Genomic DNA, 21,202 nt, shown 5'->3' on the forward strand with positions numbered 1-21,202 from the left:
GACTCGACTAGTCCCTCATAAGTTTTTCAATTTTGTTTTATTTCATTTTTGTTTTATTCTACACTTAAAGGAGATGCAAATGATTGGTTAAAAGCACTCCCTCCAGGATCCATCACTACATGGGTTCAGTTGCCTGAAGAGTTCATCGATCAATTCTGCCCTCCCTTAAAAATAGCAAAATTGAAGGAAGCCATTGTGAATTTTGAACAACAAATGGGAGAGTCACTCTACGAAGCGTGGGAAAGATACAAGGGTTTGTTGAGAAGTTTCCCCCACAATGATCTTAACATTCAACAAGAAGTCTATACTTTCTGTGATGGAGTCAATGTGACAACTAGGCAGCTCCATGATTCCCAAGTACCACTCACAAAGAAGAACCTCAGTGTTATAAAAGGAGCTAATTGAAGAATTCACTAAGCAATTTAGAGAATAGCATAACCCAAGGGGAGACACAACACATGGAACAATGAATTTAGTTTGAGATAGCATGGCGGCGGTGATGGCAAAATTGGATAGCTTAGATCGAAGAATGACAAAGACGAATCAATCCATTCATGTCATCCGGGTGGGATATGACAATTGTAGCGGGCCTCACCTTACTAAGGATTGTGATCTAGCTGAGAACAGGAACTGGAAGGTACAAGCATGCTATTCAAGTGGCGATGGATATGATTAGGATTGGAGGGAACCAAAAAAGGAGTGGCTACCATATGATGAATACAAAAAGGAAAAGGAAGTAAAATACAAGATGAAGACAAGGGGTTTCTATTAAAAGGAGGATTCGGTGCAAGATATAAAGATGGATTTTGAAGACATGCTCACAAGATTTGCAGTTGCATCCGAAAAGAGACACAATGAAACCGATGTTGCAATTAGGGAACAACAAGCTATGATGAAAGAGCAACAATCTTTGATGAGTGATCAGCAGGCCTCTATACTAAAAATTGAAAAACGGTTAGGCCAACTTGCACTACATATCAATCAAAGAACACCGGGTGAACTTGCAAGAAATACCGAGAAAAATCCGAGGGGTACTCAAATAGACCCGAAATCCCACTTAGTCGGCCCGACTCGACGAGTCCACAATTAGAAAAGAAAATTGATCCTCCTTTGAAGCCTTATCAACCTCTATTGCCATTTCCAAGTCGGGTAAGACAAGAAAAGCAGAATGAAGATTATCAAAAGTTCCTGGAACATATTAAATTCCTCCAAATCAACATTCCTTTCATAGAAGCTGTTGCACAAATGCCCAAGTACGCAAAATTCTTAAAAGAGCTACTCACTAACCAAAAGAAGTTGGAAGAGGTGTCCAAGGTGGTGTTTAATGAGAATTGTTCAGCTGCAATGTTGAATAAATAACTACAGAAGATGGGAGACTCGGATAGCTTCACTTTACCATGCCAATTTGGAAACTTAGCTACAAGTTATGCATTGGTGGATTTGGGAGCGAGTGTCAACCTTATACCGTATTCTTTCTTTAAAAAGTTGAATATTCCGGATCAGAAACCAAACCATATGGAAATACATTTATCAAACAAGATGGTGACTTTTCCAAGGGGAATATGTGATGACTTATTAGTTAAAGTTGATAAATTTGTATTCCCCGCAAATTTCATAGTCCTAAACATGGAAGAAGATCACCAAGTCCCGATCATTCTTGGAAGACATTTCCTAAATACCGCAAGTGCCATAGTCAACAGGAGAGAATCCAAGCTTACCCTTCATGTGGGAGAAGAGTCAGTCACATTTGGCATTGATCGAGCAATGAAACATTCCAAGTATAGTGATGGTACGACCTTCTCGGTGGACATTTTTGATGAGCTAATGGAAGAACTAAAGGAAGACAAGCCAAACGAATCCACATTGCCCTTGAAGATGACTTTGATGTTGAAAGGGAACTGCAAAAGATAGAGAGAATGCTTGAAGAATCTGAATATGAAGAAAGAATTAGGGGATCTGAAAAGACGACTCGTTGAGTTGCAGACATTGACTCGACGAGTCCATCAGGAATTTCGCGACCAGACAAAGAATTTGACCTGAACTCGACGAGTCCACCATATGGACTCGACATGTTGAGTGTACAGAGCACATAATTAGAGCTAAAAACCTTACATGAACATTTAGAATATGCATTTCTCGAAGAAGGTAATTAAAAGCCAGTTATCATTGCTTCCGACCTCACCAAGGCTAAAAAAGAAGAGCTAGTAAAAGTTCTAAAAAACGAAAAAATGCTAGCGCATGGAAAATCACCAATATAAAGGGAATAAGTCCTTCCTATTGTTATATTAAAATAATTCTGGAAGAAGGTGCAAAGCTATTCTTTCAACACCAAAGGCGTTTAAACCCAAACATGCAAGAGGTGGTAAAGAAGAAGTTGTTAAACTTCTAGATGCGGGAATTATTTACTCCATTTCCGATAGCCCATGGGTTAGTCCTATTCAAGTGGTGCGATGAAAAGGGGAATGATGATTGTGACAAATGAGAAGCAAGAACTTCTACCAACAAGAACCTTAACTGGGTGGTGTGTTTGCATTGACTATCAGAAGCTTAACGATGCTACATGTAAGGACCCCTTTTCGCTACTATTTATCGATCAAATGCTTGAAAGGCTTTCCTGGCATCTCTACCATTGTTTTCTTGATGGTTTCTCGGTGTACTTCTGAATTCCAATTGACCCACAAGATCAAGAAAAAAACCACTTTTACTTGGCCAAGTGGGACATTTGCATATAGACACATGCCTTTTGGGTTATGCAATGCACTAGCTACCTTCCAAAGATGTATGATGGCTATCTTCCACGACATGATCGAGAAATTTATGGAGGTTTTCATGGATGACTTCTCAATTTTTGGGTCCACTTTTGAAGATTGTTTATCTAATTTAGACCTAATGTTAGCAAGATATGAGAAGACAAATCTAGTCCTAAATTGGGAGACGTGTCACTTCATGGTCAAGGAAGGTATTGTGTTAGGACAAAAGGTTTCATGATTAGGGATATAGGTGGACAAAGCAATAATTAATACCATAGCCAAATTGCCACCTCCAACTAATGTAAAAGGGGTAAGGAGTTTTCTAGGCCATGCAGGGTTTTACCGACGTTTCATTAAACACTTTTCTAAGATCACAAGGCCATTGACTCAACTTCTTTTGAAGGATGCCCCATTTGACTTTTCTAAAGAATGCAATGAAGCTTTTCAATTGTTAAAGGAAAAGTTGACTAGTAGTCCTATCATGATATCCCTAAATTGGAGTCTTCCTTTTAAACTAATGTGTGATGCTAGTGACTATGCGGTGGGAGCCTGTTTTGGGACAAAGAATTGACAAACATTTTCCACCTATCTACTATGCAAGTAAGACTTTAAACCCCACTCAAGAAAACTACACCACTATCGAAAAGGAGTTACTCGTGGTAGTTTATGCTTTTGATAAATTCCGCCCATTTCTAGTATTATCAAGAACAATTGTATTTACCAACCATTCTGCCCTCAAGTATCTTTTTGCCAAACAAGATGCTAAATAAAGATTGATACGTTGGGTATTGCTGTTACAAGAATTTGACATTGAAATTAGAGACAAAAAGGGAATGCAAAATGTAGCAGCTGATCATTTATCACGGTTAGAAAACCCGCACTTGGAAGAATTAGAAGATGAGAACATTGGAGATGATTTTCCGGAAGAGTACCTTATGGTTATAGCAGGTGAAGTATCTTCGTATGGAGATTTGGAAAATTATTTAGCAAGTGACTATATTCCAAAGGATTTAAAAAGACAACAAAATAAGAAATTCTTTTCTAAAATTAAATATTAATTTTGGGATGAGCCATACCTCTTTCGAAGTTGCGCCGACAGTATGATAAGAAGATGTGTATTCGGGAAAGAAAGTCGAGAAATCTTGAGACATTGTCATAGCGGACCTACTAGAGGACATGATGGAGCACAATACATGGCTAAAAAGGTTTTTGATACGGGTTTTTATTGGCCTACAATTTTTAATTATGCCACTCAATATGTTAAGGAGTGTGATTCATGCCAAAGTTCGGGAAATATTTCATCCTGAAATGAGATGCCCCAAAATAGCATTCGAGTTAGTGAAATATTTGATGTATGGGGGATTGACTTTATGAGACCATTTCCAATGTCCAAGGGAATAAATATATATTGGTGGCGGTAGATTATGTGTCTAAATGGGCGGAAGCACAAGCATTACCTTTTAATGATGCTCGTGTGGTGGTACGCTTCCTTAAGAAGTTTTTTTCAATATTTGGTGTTCCTAAGGCTCTAATTAGTGATCGGGGAGCCCATTTTGCAAATGATCAATTGTCTAAGGTGCTACAAAAATATGGTGTACACCATAGATTTTAAACATCATACCACCCACAAGTGGGCAAACTGAAGTTACAAAAACAAGTGGGCAAACTGAAGTTACAAACTAGGCATTAAAGAGAATATTGGAGCGATTGGTTGGAAGCAATAGAAAGGAGTGGTCAGATAAGCTTGATGACGCACTTTAGGCATTTAGAACAACTTTTAAAACACCTATTAGAACTACACCATATAGGTTAGTTTATGGAAAGAATTGCCACTTGCCGGTTGAATTTGAGCATAAGGCATTTTGGGCGTAAAAGCTATGTAATTTTGACCTAACCAAACTTCGTGCTAACCAGTTGATGCAAATGGATGCCCTTGAGGAACTTACAAAAGGAAGCATACATTAGCTCTTTAATCTATAAAGACAAGACTGAGAAATGGCATGATGCAAGGCTAAAGGCTAATAAAGAGTTTGAAAAAGGGCAAAAGGTTCTTTTATACAATTCAAGACTTAAGCTCTTTTCCGGAAAATTGCGCACTTGCTAGTCCGGGCCTTTTACAATCAAACATGTTTACCTATATGGGGTGGTTGAGCTATGGAGCAATAATAGATCAAGTTTCAAAACAGGCATAGGGTCAAGAGATACGAAGAGGGAATGTTAAAGGATGAAGGACTAGAACATGGATTACACTTGGAGAAAGCCGCTGCAACTTAGAGCGAGAAGGAGTCCATCTAAAGACTCCTAAAAAAGAAGCGCTTACGGGAGGAAACCCGCCATTTGAGTTTGCTTTCTTTTTAATTTTTCCTTTTCCTTTTCGTTTTTCTTTTTAGTTTTATTTTACTTTAGTATGTTATTAGGATTTACAGCCTACATCTTCATTTTAGCTTAAAATGATTGCTTGAGTGCAAGAAAAGCTTAAGTGTAGGGTGTGGTGGATTAAATTTAACAAAAACAAAAAATTTTCAAACAGAGCCAATGACTCGATGAGTCCAAAAACTTACTCGGCGAGTCCATTTGAGAATTCACAACTTTTCCTCAAAATCAAAACCCTACTTGGCGAGTCGACTTTTTAACCGAAAAAAATAATACCTTTTCCACTCTGTGAATTAGGGTTTTAACCCTAAAAGTAAAAACATTGTTCATTCAGCCTCCACCACCTGTCACTCGACGAGAAAAGGTTTCTATCAAGAAATCATCTCCATTCTCATGATTTCTTCAATTTCTTGTCAAAAGGTAAGATCTTTTACTCCCGGTTTTGTTAAAGGTTCAATCTTTGGTAGAATAATGACCCTAATTTGTGAAAAAAACCCCGATTTTGAACTTGACTTGAATTCTAAGGTTTCAGTTTTGGTCAAATTAGAATGTTATAGTTGAATTTTTTGTGAATTAACATTTGATATACATCCCTAGACAAACCCCTGAAACAAATTTTGAGTTTTGATGGTTGATTTGGTCCAAATTAGAGGTACAAATCGATTATATCCTCCAACTCGCCGAGTCAGTTCATGGACTCGACGGCTCCCTACTGTAGTGGTCCAGATTTTTTTTTTAACATTTATGTGGTTTTGTGGTGTTGTTTTGTTTTGTGTGATTTTACAGAAAATGTCAAGAAGAGGCCAAAGTTCTGGAAGCCGCCATGAGGATATTCCTTAGTTGAACTTTCCATAAATAAATTCAAAGTCAACATTGGTTCGGGCAAAGAAGAAACTCGAAACATTGAAGAGGAAAGAAATTTACGTTTCGAATGAGATAAACTGGGAATGGATGGGACAAGTAAGGTTGGAATAGGAGTTGACTCTATACTTGGTAAAATCTTTTGCACGAAATAGGGCTTCAGTCACATGTGATGGGTGGAGAAGGTTGTTTAGGATACAAGAGCTAGTATACCAAGAACTCTGCTGGGAATTCTTTTCTACCATTACCTTCCAAGGGGGTAATGACTACTACAATCCAAATGTTCTCACGTTTTTTCTTGGTGGGGAAGTCCGTCAGTGTAGTATCATTGAGCTAAGTTGGAGGATGGATATTTATGACCAATCTGTGGTCATGACTGGGGCCTTTGGCACTTTTCTCGAAAATTGTCATAAGGACTTTCCGGAGGGTATAGTTGTTTTAACATGGTGGAACACAATAGATAATAGAGTCTACATTCCTTCGGCAACTCAAGAGGGGAGCATTCGGTCCCCTATTCATTGTTTAATTCACTACTTTATTGTTAGTACCATAAATATGCACAAAGATGACGACAAAGTTCTGACTCTTGATATCTTCTACTTGTGGTGCATTATTATGACAAAAATATTTTGCAATATTCCTTAGTGTTTGGCAAAGTATTTGGGCAAGGGAGCGGTGAAAAATAGGACGACTTCAAAGATTAATGTTGGAATGTTTGTGACCCGCTTGGCAAGGTCGTATGGTGTGTTGGAGAGAGGAGTTGGAAAAATGCTAACTATGGTGCCCACACCTCCATTTATTGTTATGCTTTATAGGAGGGCAAGGATTGTTGAAGATTATGGTGGTTATTTTGCAATCCCGGGTGATGATGTAGTTGTGACTCTTGAGAAGCCGGGTCGACGTGTTAGGCCAAGGCAAGGAAACATTCAAGAAGACCCACCGGTAATTCCAGTGGAAGATGAGTTGCCTATGGATTGGTACAATGTGGAATTGAGACGTTATCAAGATGACATGGGGCAAGGTATAAATTACAACTATATCGCCCTTGCACACATGATGAACCACATGCACATTCCACCTATGGACGGACCTAGGTACTCGCAAATTAGGAGTTGGGATGAAAGGGTTAATTCAAGAAGAAGGTGTGGACCTGGAGAGAGTGGAGTAGGAGATGATGAGGAAGAAGATGAAGATTAGTCTATCCTTTTTTCTTTTATTTATGTGGTTGCTTTAAAATACTTTTTATTTTGTTTTGTGTGGTTTGTTTGTTTGGTTTTCTTTTTTAACAAGTAGTATGTAGGAATTTTTAGGATTGTTTTCCTTTTTCTATTACATGTGTTTGTTTTTGGTCTTTTCATAATTATGATAAGGGTATGAATGCAAGATTATAGAGCGTGAGGGAATAGCGTGAAGAGTCGAGTCTCGACAAGAAAATAAAGGTTTTGAGTCCAAGTATGAGTCCGATCATGAAAAGGGTTAACGAGTGCCTATTTACTGAAGAAAAATAAGGAGGAATGTCATCTTGATGTTACCCAAATACACCAGAATCGGACCTGAAGCAGAAGATGATTTTTTTTTCATACAACGCCTACTCATCGAGTGCACATCTAGGACTCAACGAGTCCAAATCAAAAAACACGATTTTTCTGCCAGTTACACTACAACTCGGCGAGTCCTCATAAGAACTCGGTGAGCCACTCATTATTTTATTTTCAAGTTCACAATTTGACCACATTTGATACAGACATTAGCCATATTCTTTGAAGATTGTTTCATGAGTACTTCTGAGAGTTTTTCTTCTATATTTAGAGCTGTCAACCACATGAGATTTGACACCTGAGGTTTGGATGAGTTGTTCCCATTCCTAAATTCAATTGAAAATGAAACTTTAAATGAAGACGATCAACCTTGCCACTACTATCCTAGGGGAGTTTGTTCCAATTCCTTCTTTACTTTTATGTATTTATCGTGCATAATATGCAATGGGGACATTACATAAATTAATTGTGGGGTAGGGGTGATTACATTTAGTCAAATTTAGAATATTAGGTTAATTTTAAAAAAAAATTGCATAAAAATTGCTAGGGTTTAATTTAGAAAAATTTGGTAAAAGCAATTAAGGCTCATGCTAGTATTGTGTTTGATGATTCTTTGAAGACCCAAATGTTTAGTTGAGCTTATACACATTATAATTTATTTGTGGCCTCCTCTATTCTAGTGAAATCATGGGACAAAAACACAACCTCGCTTTTTTTGAGGGACGCAACATGTTTAACATCGTGTACTTGAAATGTATTCAGGAAGACTAGTACCTTTAACCAGTGGGGCGTTCCAGTCAGACTGAAGGCTCTGAATGCATGTTATTTGTGATATATTTTGGTTTTTGTATTTTGATTGGTATTTTGGGGGATCTCACTAAGCTTGGGGCTTACAATTTTGGATTATGCTTCAGGTACATCAGAGGATCACGGGAAGGCGAATGTGTGATCCTGCACCTGCTCATATTTGTTTCATGATTTCTGGGATTTCTCTGATGTCGAACTTATTTGGAAAACAATTTGTAATAAATAATGGTTTTGAATTTATTTAAAAAGTTTAAAATTTTTCATAAATCTTATGGATGTTACACATAGAGAGGTGGGGGCTGATGTGATTCAATCTTATCATCAGGGGTATGAGTTATGTTATCACTAAAATGCCCCTAATTCATTTAATTATGATGTCCCCGTGTCTTTTTTTCCTAAGTATTTACAAAAGTGTCATAAAGCATCCTAACCTTTTATTATTTTGATCTAACAACCTTTATTTTATTCTCAGGTTTTTGGGAAACTTTGAGTTCTCAAATGATCATTCATTTCTCTCTCTCTCTCTCTCTCTCTCTCTCTCTCTCTCTCTCTCTCTCTCTCGATATATATATATATATATATATATATATATATATATATATATATATATATATATATATATATATAAACCTATGCATAGATTAAATATGGAAATCAAATACACTTTATGGAATAAAAGACATCCGCAAATGAAACTTCCTATAGTTTGAGTGAATTTGAAAAAAATACAAATGATAAACTGTTCTATCCGAGTGATTTATGCCCACCCATACATGGCTCACATGGAACGTTAATCGCGAAACACTAACAAAATGTTAGACGTTCTAGGGTTTGAACCATAAACCTTATATGTGAAATTTCCAGATATAGACCAGTAAACTCTTATAATTGGTGGCAATTCTCGATACGGCCCGTGACAAGACATTAACCTAGCACCAAGATAAACAAGTTTTATTTTTTTACATGTGAACCTGTTTATTATATTGGTCGTGTTGAGTTTGCAAATAATTTGTGGGTTAGCCCACAAACCCATTTATTGTAATAGATTATATATATATATATATTAAATGAATGAGAGAATAAGGATTATAGGTAAACATGTGATATTTAGATTTCTTTTTTCATCCAGGAACTTGAATTTGACTCAAAAACCCAAATGTAACCCACGAAGCTGTATTAGATTATCCGGTATAGTTAGCACGGAGGTGCCCGTAATTGACGTGGACCATGAACACAACCATGCACGCTATCTCGGTCGGCTTAAAGTCATATGGTTCTAAACCAAATTCAGATAGCTATTGAAGCCATTTTGATCGGTCCACTTGTCGGTTTCGTTATTTTGTATTTTTTGGGTTCCAATCTAGTATTGTTAGAAGCCAATCACCAACCTGTTCACTGTTCTATAAGTTACATATTTGATTGTAGTTAGGTGTATCCGTTTTTTGTAATACTATTAGTTAAAGGACCTAAATTTTTCTCTTTCCTATTAAATGCGACACCTAATTTGGGTTTAAAAGTGAAGAGGTGCATGCATGATCATACACTGCTTCAAACTTGAATGAAATGCATCATATGCATAATACATGAATAGGGTTTCACCAATTAAATTGGCTTTCGTGTGCATTTAATTACTAATTTAGGACACGGATTTAATCTAATGATATGTCAAAATGAACTATTTTTAGCAATTCTTAGGTTTATTTTGTTGATGGCTTGGTTTAACCATACTTTGGAACATAAGTACAAGTATGACAACTAAAAAACATATTCAATTGTAATTTTATGGCAACAAGAAAACATATTTTAATACTTTCATGAACTAAACTCAAGAAACGAAACTAAAGTATGTGCATCAAAGTGTGAAAGTAAACCTCTCTTCCCCATTGATTTAGTCCAGGAGACAAAGATGTTTTGGTATGTCCAAAATTAAACATCGCAATGCAAATATGTTTAAGTTTGCTCTACAACTCATGTTTTTGTTTTCTTGTTTTCTTGTTTTTGTTTTCTAGTTTTTGTTTTTTTTATAAACAAAAGTTGTTGGAAACAAGGTGAAGGGGAAACACAAAAAGGGAAAAGATGTGATCCAGATTTGGGATGTACATATCTCAAGGGCGCACGTGACTGTGGGCTCTCATGCACGTGTGTTTATGGTCTTGATATTTGTATTTTATGTCTCATGCCCAAAGGACTTGGTGCTTTATTTTATTATTGTCAAAATCTAAATTTTCATGGCTTCAATCCCCATGATTTTTCAATAATTTACTGTAGTCGTATGTCATTATTCATTTTTTGACTTGTACAATATAACTTTGAAACTGCAAACTATGATGCCCCTCTTCCCTGCATGCGTTAATATATTTGTTTCTTCTCTCGTTTAAATCTGCTCATCTCTTGATTGTACCATAGAGCTATAAATTTCTTATGTTAATGCATCTTTTACTTGTATTGTATACTTTATTTCTTTTTTTATGTTCACGTCGGATCAAATCTGATATAAACTACTACCGGTTTTAAGTTTATTTATTTATTTTCCTAGATGGATCTGTTAACAAAAAAGGAACAAAATTTGCCGATAGTATATGTGATTAAGTGTGGTAATAGTATATGTATGACTATCTTTGTTAGGCGTGTTTGGTAACGGTAGCTTTTAGCTTTTAACAAAAGAAAATCAATTAAAAAATATGTTTGGGCATAGTTTAAACAAAAAGTTTTGAATCTAAAAACTACTTAATATAATGTTTTAAAAAAATTATTGAGTTTTTTAATAAATTTTCATAATTGACTTTAATAATATTAACATAATATCTTTTAATTGTCATTTTATGTAATTTTATATATTTTGAAAATAAGATCCAAACAAATTTTATCAAAACAATCATAATAAATAAAAGCTACAACATCTACGCAACCTATGCTTGACGCACCATAAATAGTTTTTTTTTCTCTTCTTTTTAAATATAAAGTTGTTGGGTTTGATAAGTTAAAAACTATACAACTGTAAGATTTAAGGGAAATAGCATCGACTGGTGTCGCCACTATTGTTTTTAGCGGCGATATGTTATATATGTCGATGCTAATGGTTTACCGTTAATGCTCATTTGTCGTCTTTATTGGTGTTGCAACTATTAATAATATGTCGTGGTTATTGTTTTCTTTCAATACCAAATAAAAAACCCGGCTGCCACCAAAACAAAAAACATGCTAGTATGTGTTGTAAATGGAGAAAAACTATAGTTTGTTTTATAAATAAATAAAATAAAATAAAAAGACATAAAACTAGTATAAATTTCGTAAACTAGTATGTCATGTCCATAAGTAGCATCACGTATAAAAATATAAAATTCATAAACACAATATATTTATGAATGAATTTTTATTTTACAAATATAACTAAAGTTATTAATATAGATTAGGTCATATTTGTAAAATAAAAATTGATTTAGGGCATGAACTTGTTGAACAAACTCAACTCCCAACCTCTTTGAGTAAAATGAAGTACACTGTCTAAATGTCCATTTTAAAGTTGGATAAAAGCTTAGGTCGACTATCTTTCTCTCATATACACTTCTATCACTTCCAAAATCTACCAAGAATAGGGAAGAACACATATTGAAGACCTAAAACACTTGCAGAGATTGAAGAAGAAATCAAGGAGAATCCAAAGGCTAGTCATCTACACTTGAAGCAAGGTAAGAGTCTCTCTTTCTTGTTGATTTATACCATGGTTGCTAACATTATAAAGGGTTTTTGTAAAACATAGGCTTTGATTGTTCTTGTATGGTGAACACTTGGTGAAATAAAGACAATTAAAGGGTTTATATGACTTAAACCCTTGTAAAATGAAGGGTAAAAGTGTGACATCCACAATTTGACAGCCAGAAAAGGTCGATTTTGTTTGTGTTTTATACTAAATTCAAAGTAATTTTTTTTAAAGAAAGTGTTGTGGAATTTGTTCCCAAATGAAAATATGATAAAGATTTATCAAAGCATTTCCGAATAAATGTAATTCATTATATTAGAACATCAGGATGTCATTGTCAATACAGATCAAAAGCATAAACAAAAAACAGTATAGGCCTTACAACATAAGGCTTACAATACTCTATTTAATTCTACTAGCCTATAATTCATAATCTGTCATCAGCTCATCGCATCTATGCTCTTGTGTCACTACCTGTAATACAAGAAACTGAGTGGGTTAGGCTGGGGAGCCTGGTGAGCACATAAGGTTTTCAACCCACAATAAATAAGTTTATTATTATTTTCATCAAATCATTCAACCCGATTACTCATTCCCGTTATCCTCACTTTACGTTCCTAAAATATCTATTATAAGTGACTTAGCCTAAGGATTTTCATTAGGGTGACAGCACTGCTTAGGGGATACCTCAACAATTTATTTCAAATAAGGCAACCATGACGGAGACGAAGCACACCGGTGAATACATCGTTTACAAACACCTACAAGTTGCGAGCATGTTAGCGTTCCACTAGACTGTCTAGAAAAGTTTGTGGTCGTCATCCATACTCCACTAGATGACTGAATCATCGTCAACGTCGAGGCCTCTCATCATTTTATTTCATCACACATCAACTATTTCATCAACTATAGAATCTAGATCTGAAAAACAAAGTTTAAATCTTTCCTCCAGCATCGAGCTCAAGGTATAAAATAGATATACAGTTTAGATCTGAAAAATAAAGTTTAAATCTCTCATCCAACATAGATCTCAAGGTATAAAATACATATACAGTTTAGATCTGAAAAACAAAGTTTAAATCTTTCATCCAGCATAGATCTCAAGGTCTAAAATACATATACAGTTTAGATCTGAAAAAGTTTAAATCTTTCATTCATCATAGATCTCAAGATAAATAGATAATATGCACACATAGCACATAATTTATATAAAATACTTCATATCTATATGTAAAATGAAAGTAGCTATTCACTCACTTGAAATGGTGGTGATTCCAACTAGGACAACACTTTGCTTCGATGAAACCCAAAGGTTTTCTTGAAAACCGGGCTCTGCCGGGGCCGAACTTTCCGAGCCGAAAAACTCTTTTCTCGTAGCCTTCGGGTGCTACGAGGATTTCTTCTAGTTCTAAGGAGGTTTCCTAGGCTTGGGGGGGGGGGTGTTTGGGAGGTTTAGAGATAGAGAGTAGAGAAAGAAAGAGATGGCTATTGGTGTGAGAAAAACGGATGGCCTCGCATCTTATAGGCCGGAGATCCTCGGTGTGTAGGGAGCTCTTCGGAGCTACGCGATGCGTTCCGGATGCGCAGAGCGCTCCCTCGTACGCATCGCATTCATGTGAATAGGTGTCTGAAGTTGGATGGGGCAACGTGGACCATCTGAGACCTTGTATCCGAACGTTGTGCGTTCCTTTCCTCCGCGCAGGGCTTTCCCTCGCAGACTTGTACTTGACCATCCCGACTTAAAAAATTCATAACTCTTGCATACGAGCTCCATTTTAGGTGTTTATTATATTCACACGTAGGTGTTAATGTATTCTACAAGTTTTGTTTAGACTCCGTCGACTAATTTTGAATTTATTTGTAAATTTATATTTTTAACAAGTCGGGAAAGGAAAAGTCCGTTAAAAATTCATAACTTTGTCATCCGATGTCCGTTTCCGTCTGTCTTTTTTGTTGAGTTCCTATTAACGATATCTTCTATTCTCATTTAGGTTGTGTCGGCTAAAACTCATTGGATCTAAAATTCGAACTCCGGGCTGCATACTACTATGCAAAATCTTAGAAAATTAATAACTTCCTCATACAAAGTTAGATTTGGACGTTCTATTTATGCACACTCTCGGTTTAACCTATACTACGACTTTCTTTTAGATTGCTAAGGCTAAAAATCACTTTATCGTAAATGCATATTTTAAGTCACGCAGTGTCATGCAGGTTTTGTCGTTAAATTTCGACAGACCATAACTTCTTTGTTATAACTCAGATTTTGGCGTTCTCTATATGCCCGGAACCCTTGTAACATATACTACAACTTAGTTAAGGTTATTTATTCAAAATAATATTCAATCAAAAAGTCATTCTTGACACTTATTGTCTCTAAATTGACTAGCCTAAATCTGCGGACATTACAAAAAGTCTTGCTAATATGGTTTAGTGTTGGTGGAGGTAAGACCTAGGTTAGAAGAGAACTTCAGCTCTTACAATTTAAATAAAAATAACTCTTATGATTTTGGTTAAAATGGTATTATCATATTATCAAGTTGTATTAAGAAACTTGTGTTTTTGAGTTTGACACCTAAGTATGATTTGTTATTGGAGCATCTTTAGAAGAAAAAATGTTAAGCGAATTCATTGAGTTGGAACTCATCTACACGTAACACCTCAATGTGAGTAACCTTCTTTCCCACTATGATAACCGATATCTAGATATGTGATTATTACTTATGTGAAAAATACCATGTGTGGATTATTGTTTATTTGTGTTTCATGACTTCATAAACTACTATAGCTAAAATTTACAATAAATTATTGTTGTTTGTTGTAGTAAGCTATATGAGTTGACATTTCGAGTTGATTATTTTTGTATGTAGTAAGAATTTTTGTATATATATATATATATATATATATATATATATATATATATATATATATATATATATATATATATATATATATATATATATATATATATATATATATATATATATATATAATAAGGAATATGTGGCTGTCATACAACATTACATATAGAACATGAAAAAACTACATAGTTTTGATTAATTCCATCCATCCCAAATATATGAAAATCATATAAATATCTAGTTATATCTATTTTACACAATTGATGAAACTAAAAAAAAAACATAAAACGCACTTAACACCATTACTGGTTAGAACCTTCTACTCGAAAGGCTATTAACTGTTAATAAACAAAAACATTAGTTGAGTTCATTAGAGTAAATGAATTTGATTACTCACATATCTTATAATGTGCTTCATTGCAAACTCAATCATTTGAACACTAAGTGTATGACTAATTCAGTAGACATAGTATATAATTAAAAATGAAAAAAAAAATATCTAACATAAAAAATACTATCATAATGCTTGAATACGTTTTTGACGTACATAAAATAGAAGTTTTAGTTTCCACAGAAGACAGAGTTTTTAAAGAAAGAATCATTTGAAATCAAATAATTAAATTAAAAACATATATTTTAGGATAAGTTATTTGAAGTGTTATAAATCAAAACTACCTCGTTTTAAAGGTTATATATATATATATATATATATATATATATATATATATATATATATATATATATATATATATATATATATATATATATATATATATATATATATATATATATGTTAGGAACCAAAAATAATAGTCTCCTTACATTCAATTTTAAGAATTATTTTTTCATATCAGAAAGTGCTTCAAATGTTTTCAAAATATGAACCAACATAAGAGTCAAATAATTTTTATTCGGAAGGTTTTAAGGCTTGAGCATGTTGCTAGGAGCGTAAGGCTTCTCGTCATCTTTTCGTGGATATGTGGTTCGTTGGAAACGGACATCGGATGAGGAAGATATTACACTTTGTAGTTATTGACAATTTTGTCCCTAATGGAGATTTGTGGCAAGGCAGTCCCATGCATGTAAGGAATGCATGCATGTGTCTGGCTGGGTACGCCCAACATATATAGTTGCATGGTCGCGAGTGGTTTGTGAGTATGCCGGGCGTGCTAAGAGGTACGCGAGGCGTACTTCATTCAGACCAAAACCCTAATTTTAGGGTTTGACACTATATAAGGAACATTATCCCTCAAAGGCCAACCTCCCTTTCACCCTAAAGCAGCTACTACGAAACCCTAATCCCTTGTTGGTGTCTTTTGAGCTTAGAAGATCATTTTGGAGTGCATTTTGGTGTTTTGAAGGAAAGTGACCATTGTTGAAGCATCATCAATGGAGCAAAGGCTTATAGATCCAGAACCTTATCAACATTTGGCATTCATGTAAGGCATAAAGCTTTGAACTTGGTGTTTATTTTCTTAGATCTCTTAAAATATAGGCTTTTGTAGTATACAAAGTCCAACAGAGAGCTCACTAGAACATAACCCATCAATCTGTTACGATAAGTCAAGGTAAAAGACCTTATCTTAAGGTAAGTCAATTTTAGAAGGAGCAATATCCTCCAATGAACATAAAAAAATTAGAAGAAAGAGCAGGTGTAGGATTGAGTACCGTCAATGGTCAAGAAAAGTTAGAAATGTCATAAGACTTATAGTTATTACCTGGGATGGAAAGGTGACATACAGAGACATTATAGAAACCCTGTTTTGTTGATGATTTTGGGATGTAATCATCCTAAGTGGGAGATAATTGTAACACCCATAGATCCGGACTAGTCAACTAAGACATATTAAGCGTTGAAAATAACTTTTTAATAAAAGGTCATTTAGGATAAATAATCTTAACGAAATTTATAGTGTATGTGACAGACAAGGACTCCATACATATAACAAACTCTAAAATTTGACTTCAAATGAAGAAGTTATGATCTTCCGAAGTTTCGCGTTCATTAAGTATTTCATAAATGATAAATTGGAGATAGGTTGCTTATTAGCTTAAGCAATCTAATCAAAAGTCATAGTAATCGTTAAACCGAGAATGAGAATATAGAGAACATCCAAATATGACTTCGTAAGAGGAAGTTATGATTTTTAAAAGTTTCAGTGTAGCAATATATGACTCACAAACTGAAATTGAATTTGGTCGATTGTCAGGAAAAACAATCGAAATGAGAGTTGAAGATCTCATCCATACCTATCTGCCAATATAAAGACAGTCAACAATGGATATCCTATGAGAGAGTTGTGATTTTTACATAGACATTAATAGTTTAAGCCTATAAAAATATAACTTTCAAAAAAAGTCAAAATTAGATGATGGAGACTAAATGAAAGTCATAGATCTCGTCGATAGCTATGTGTGGATATAAAACGCATTGAAAATGGAGCTCGTATGAGCAAGATATGAATTTTATAAGAAAACATGAAATTTTGCACAATTGCGCGCACCGATCATATGTACAATGCGCACTGACACACCAACTACATCTTGACACATGGCACTATACGAAATTGACACGTCGCCACCTCTGACCAAATGCGCGGCGTGCATTTTGGATGCGTCGCGTGCAAATAAATTTTTTTCCTTATAAATAACCCTTCATATATGTTCCTCAGAATTCACCCCTACAACCCCTCTCTTTAAGTTCTCCCTCCCGTAGCCTAATTTTTCTTAGTTTTTTGGTAGTCGGTGAAACCCTTACAACCCCCTGAAGTACCCGACTAGTAGCAACTATCTTGTAGAAGTTCTTGTGTTAGAGTTCTGCTAGAATAATGCTTGGTTTTTATTAGATTACTTTGTAAGTCAAGCTACACTTATTTGTTTTAAGTGTAACTTTTAATTATAGTTATAGTCATTATTATGAACCTATAATTAAGATTTATGAGTGATTCCAGTTCATTATGTTGATTGATCTACTTCCGTGAGTGATGTCTAGGCTCGATTTAGTGAGGTCTTTAAAGTGGGATTTCCAAACAATATACTCTATATACCAAGTGGACCCTACCCTACCTCCTATATGATCCTACGTGGTTGTTCCTTACTTGATAGATCTTGATTTGGACATTGGGATTAATAAGGAATCTAGACTATAAATATTATAGTCACATGGATTGTGAAACTAGACTAAGACTTGGTACTTTATATGTATAGGTATCTTTGAAAGTGTGAAGCGAAGCCAGATAGTCTTGCCTATTAGGGAAATAAGACTTACAACGGACACTTAGGTCAATTAAGTTTGAATAGTGGGCAACATTATGTGAAGGGTATATACATTAGGAATGGAGACTAGAACTCTGTCACTATCAGGTCTCGATGTACGGTAACTCCATACGGGAGTGCATCTTAGTATTCCTATTAGATGACCAAAAATGGTGGGTCCATTTCAGACAATTGTAACGATATGTTTGGTTATCTCCCAGGCTAGGTGACAACACTAGACCGTTCTAGGTGATCTTGTGAATTACGTTGCTAATGTGGGATCATAACCTACAAACGTAGATGAAGGGTAATACCAAATTCATTGTTGGGTGTATGGTGTTGCGTCTTCGGCTCGACTCTTAGCCCTGTTTTGTATCCGGATTGGGCCTGTCCATCCGTGATTTATTTGTTAGGGTTTGAGTATTTATAGATGCTTGCATGCATCTTAGTACGTAAGGTTTTTAGAGATAATTTAATAGCGTTCCTTGTTCTTATCGATTGTAAACCCTAAAGCCTCTACAACGAAAGTTCTTTGTCGAGCTCTGCTGAGGCTTGAATCATTTAAATCATTAAGCATACTGTTGATTCCATCTCTTGTTTATTACTTTGTTTGAATCGTTTTGCCAAACCTGTGTAAGATCTAAACGATCTAAGAGATTTATATCTCATCAATTGGTATCAGAGCAAGAGGCTGTGTAATTCATACACATCTCTTCTATGAAAGAAGTGATTAGGGTTTATTCTGCATTAATTGATATGTATTGAGCCGTCACTCCATAATTGACGTATCTCATTATTTATTCGTTTTTCCCTAATATTACATATTACAAGTCTGATCTTGCAATAGGTTAAACGATCAAGCATGGACGATTCTCAGTCCAATCCTATCAACATCTCAAACAGTATTGGATCAACAACAAAGATTCCAATTCTTTACACTCAAGATTACGAGGTTTGGCCGCATCATTTCGAAGACTACATCATTGGATCTGAAGATAATGGGTATCTAATATGGGAAGCCATTGTGTCTGGACCATTTGCTCATTCAGGAACATCTAGAATTATTAAAACTCAAAAGGAGTATAATGATTTGTTAAAAGAAGTGAAAGACGTTGCTCAGGACGAAAAGGAGAAGTTTCAGTGCAACATCAAAGCATTGAGACTGATTCGATTCGCTCTTCAATCTGACACGTTTAGATTGGTGAGTTCCTGTAGTACTGCTAAAGAAATCTGGGATCGGCTGCGAGAGCTGTATTCCACAGATGAAGATTTGGAGCACTCAATTCAGACCTTGCTTTTGTCTGAGTTTGGAGAATTCAAGCAAAATCCTGATGAGTCTATTACATAGACGTTTGATCGCTTCAATCATCTTCTCAGCAAGATGATCAAACATGATATCGAAAGGAAGCTTATTGAACAGAAGGCCACTTTTCTGAATGGCTTAAGATCCGAATGGAGAGCTGTTGTATCTACAGTTAAAGCACACGAGCAGTTCAAATCATATTCGCTGGAGAAACTAGTGGGAATTCTGAAATCCCAAGAAAAGATAGTCATGCAAGAGAAAAGTGTGGTCTCAAACTTGGGGTCCTTGGCCGTCCTATCTAAAAGTAAGAATGCAGTAGAAGACAAAGATCAGAACCTGGAGGACTACGATTTAACTTCAGAAGATTATGCTATGATGGTGTCCAATCCCAAAAGGTTCATCAAGAAGAAGTTTCCTACCAATAAGAACCGAAATTGGCAGGGAAGCTACAATTCTGAAAAATTAAAGGAGGAGCCGAAGACTGAAGAACCAAAGAAAGAGGCGAAGGTTGAAGCGGATTCTGGTGTCAGTTGTTATTACTGTGGATGAAAGAATCATTACGCCAAAGATTGTGTTTTGAAGAAAATGACTGAGAAAGATGAGGAGAAAGATGAAGAGGCAATCCTTATGAAAAAGCTGGAGGAGATTAAAAGGAAGAAAGCTGCTACTAATCCTTCTATAAATACTCTTGTTGTACAGGGTTCAAAATCATCAACGAACTTAAAAGGAAAGTCGAAGATTTCTTCAGTCAAGGAAGACCGAAAGCAGAATAATGCCCGAACACCAGAATCTGAAACCAAAACGTCTGTAGCTAACTTTAACAAAATCAAGGTGTTTACTATTAAGAGAAAAGATGAAACAACCTTTGTAAAACGAACATATCTTGTTGATGTTTCTATTACTATTCCTGTTCCTGTGAAAGGCTCACGTGAACCCAAGAAACTTTGGGTTCCTAAATCTGCTTAATTTTTTGCAGGTTATTAGTGACGAGCAGTTTGACGAAGAATGGTACATTGACAGTGGGTGCTCACGTCACATGACGGGAAGAAAGGAAGAGCTAAGGGAGTTTCGATCTCTTCAAAATGGTGGCAATGTCAAGTTCGGTAACAACTCCTACGGAACGATAAAGGGTTATGAGATGATAACTAATGGAGACTTCACAATAAGAAAGGTGGCGTACGTTGAAGGGTTGCAGCATAATCTCATCAGTGTATCTCAACTGGTGAGAGGTATCGGTCTTAAAGTTTCTTTCGACGACGAAGGTTCAGAGATTATAGAGAAGAAATCCAACAAGGTCATCCTCAAATCAGACCGAAAAGGCGAAATGTTTCCTCTAAATCTCAAACCAATCAAAGGAAATCCAGTTATATGTCTTTTGTCCAAAGCTCATTCTGACGAAAGCTGGTTGTGGCACCGATGGCTCTCACATCTCAACTTCAAAGACATCAACAAGCTTGTCACTGGAGGTCATGTTCGGGGTCTTCCATTACTCAAGTTTGATCGAGAACACTTGTGTGCTGCATACGAAATGGGGAAACAAAGTCGTTAAAGTCACCCATCAATTATAAACACAAAATTTGTTGAACCACTTGAGTTGCTTCACATCAACTTGTGTGGTCCATCATCAATCGAAAGCATTGGTGGTAGCAAGTATATTCTTGTTATTGTTGATGATTTCTCACGTTTTACATGGGTGTTCTTTCTGAAGCACAAATATGAGGCCACTCCTAAGCTAAAGATGTTTATCAAGCAGG

General features: G+C 35.5%; 1 protein-coding gene across 1 annotated transcript; it reads left to right on the top strand.

Moving 5' to 3' along the window:
- The first annotated feature begins 1,368 nt into the window (after positions 1-1,368).
- On the top strand, positions 1,369-1,911 carry LOC145030313 (uncharacterized). Its single transcript, XM_078978700.1, has one exon. The coding sequence runs from the start codon at positions 1,369-1,371 to the stop codon at positions 1,909-1,911; it is 543 nt and encodes a 180-aa protein (XP_078834826.1).
- The last annotated feature ends 19,291 nt before the right edge of the window (positions 1,912-21,202 follow it).

Source organism: Lactuca saligna, chromosome 2 (assembly GCF_052625555.1).
Source record: "Lactuca saligna cultivar CGN05327 chromosome 2, ASM5262555v1, whole genome shotgun sequence".
Lineage (NCBI taxonomy): Eukaryota > Viridiplantae > Streptophyta > Magnoliopsida > Asterales > Asteraceae > Lactuca > Lactuca saligna.

Excerpts from the sequence above, each read along its gene's own strand:
- LOC145030313 (XM_078978700.1), top strand. The coding sequence starts at position 1,369 with ATGGGAGACTCGGATAGCTTCACTTTACCATGCCAATTTGGAAACTTA.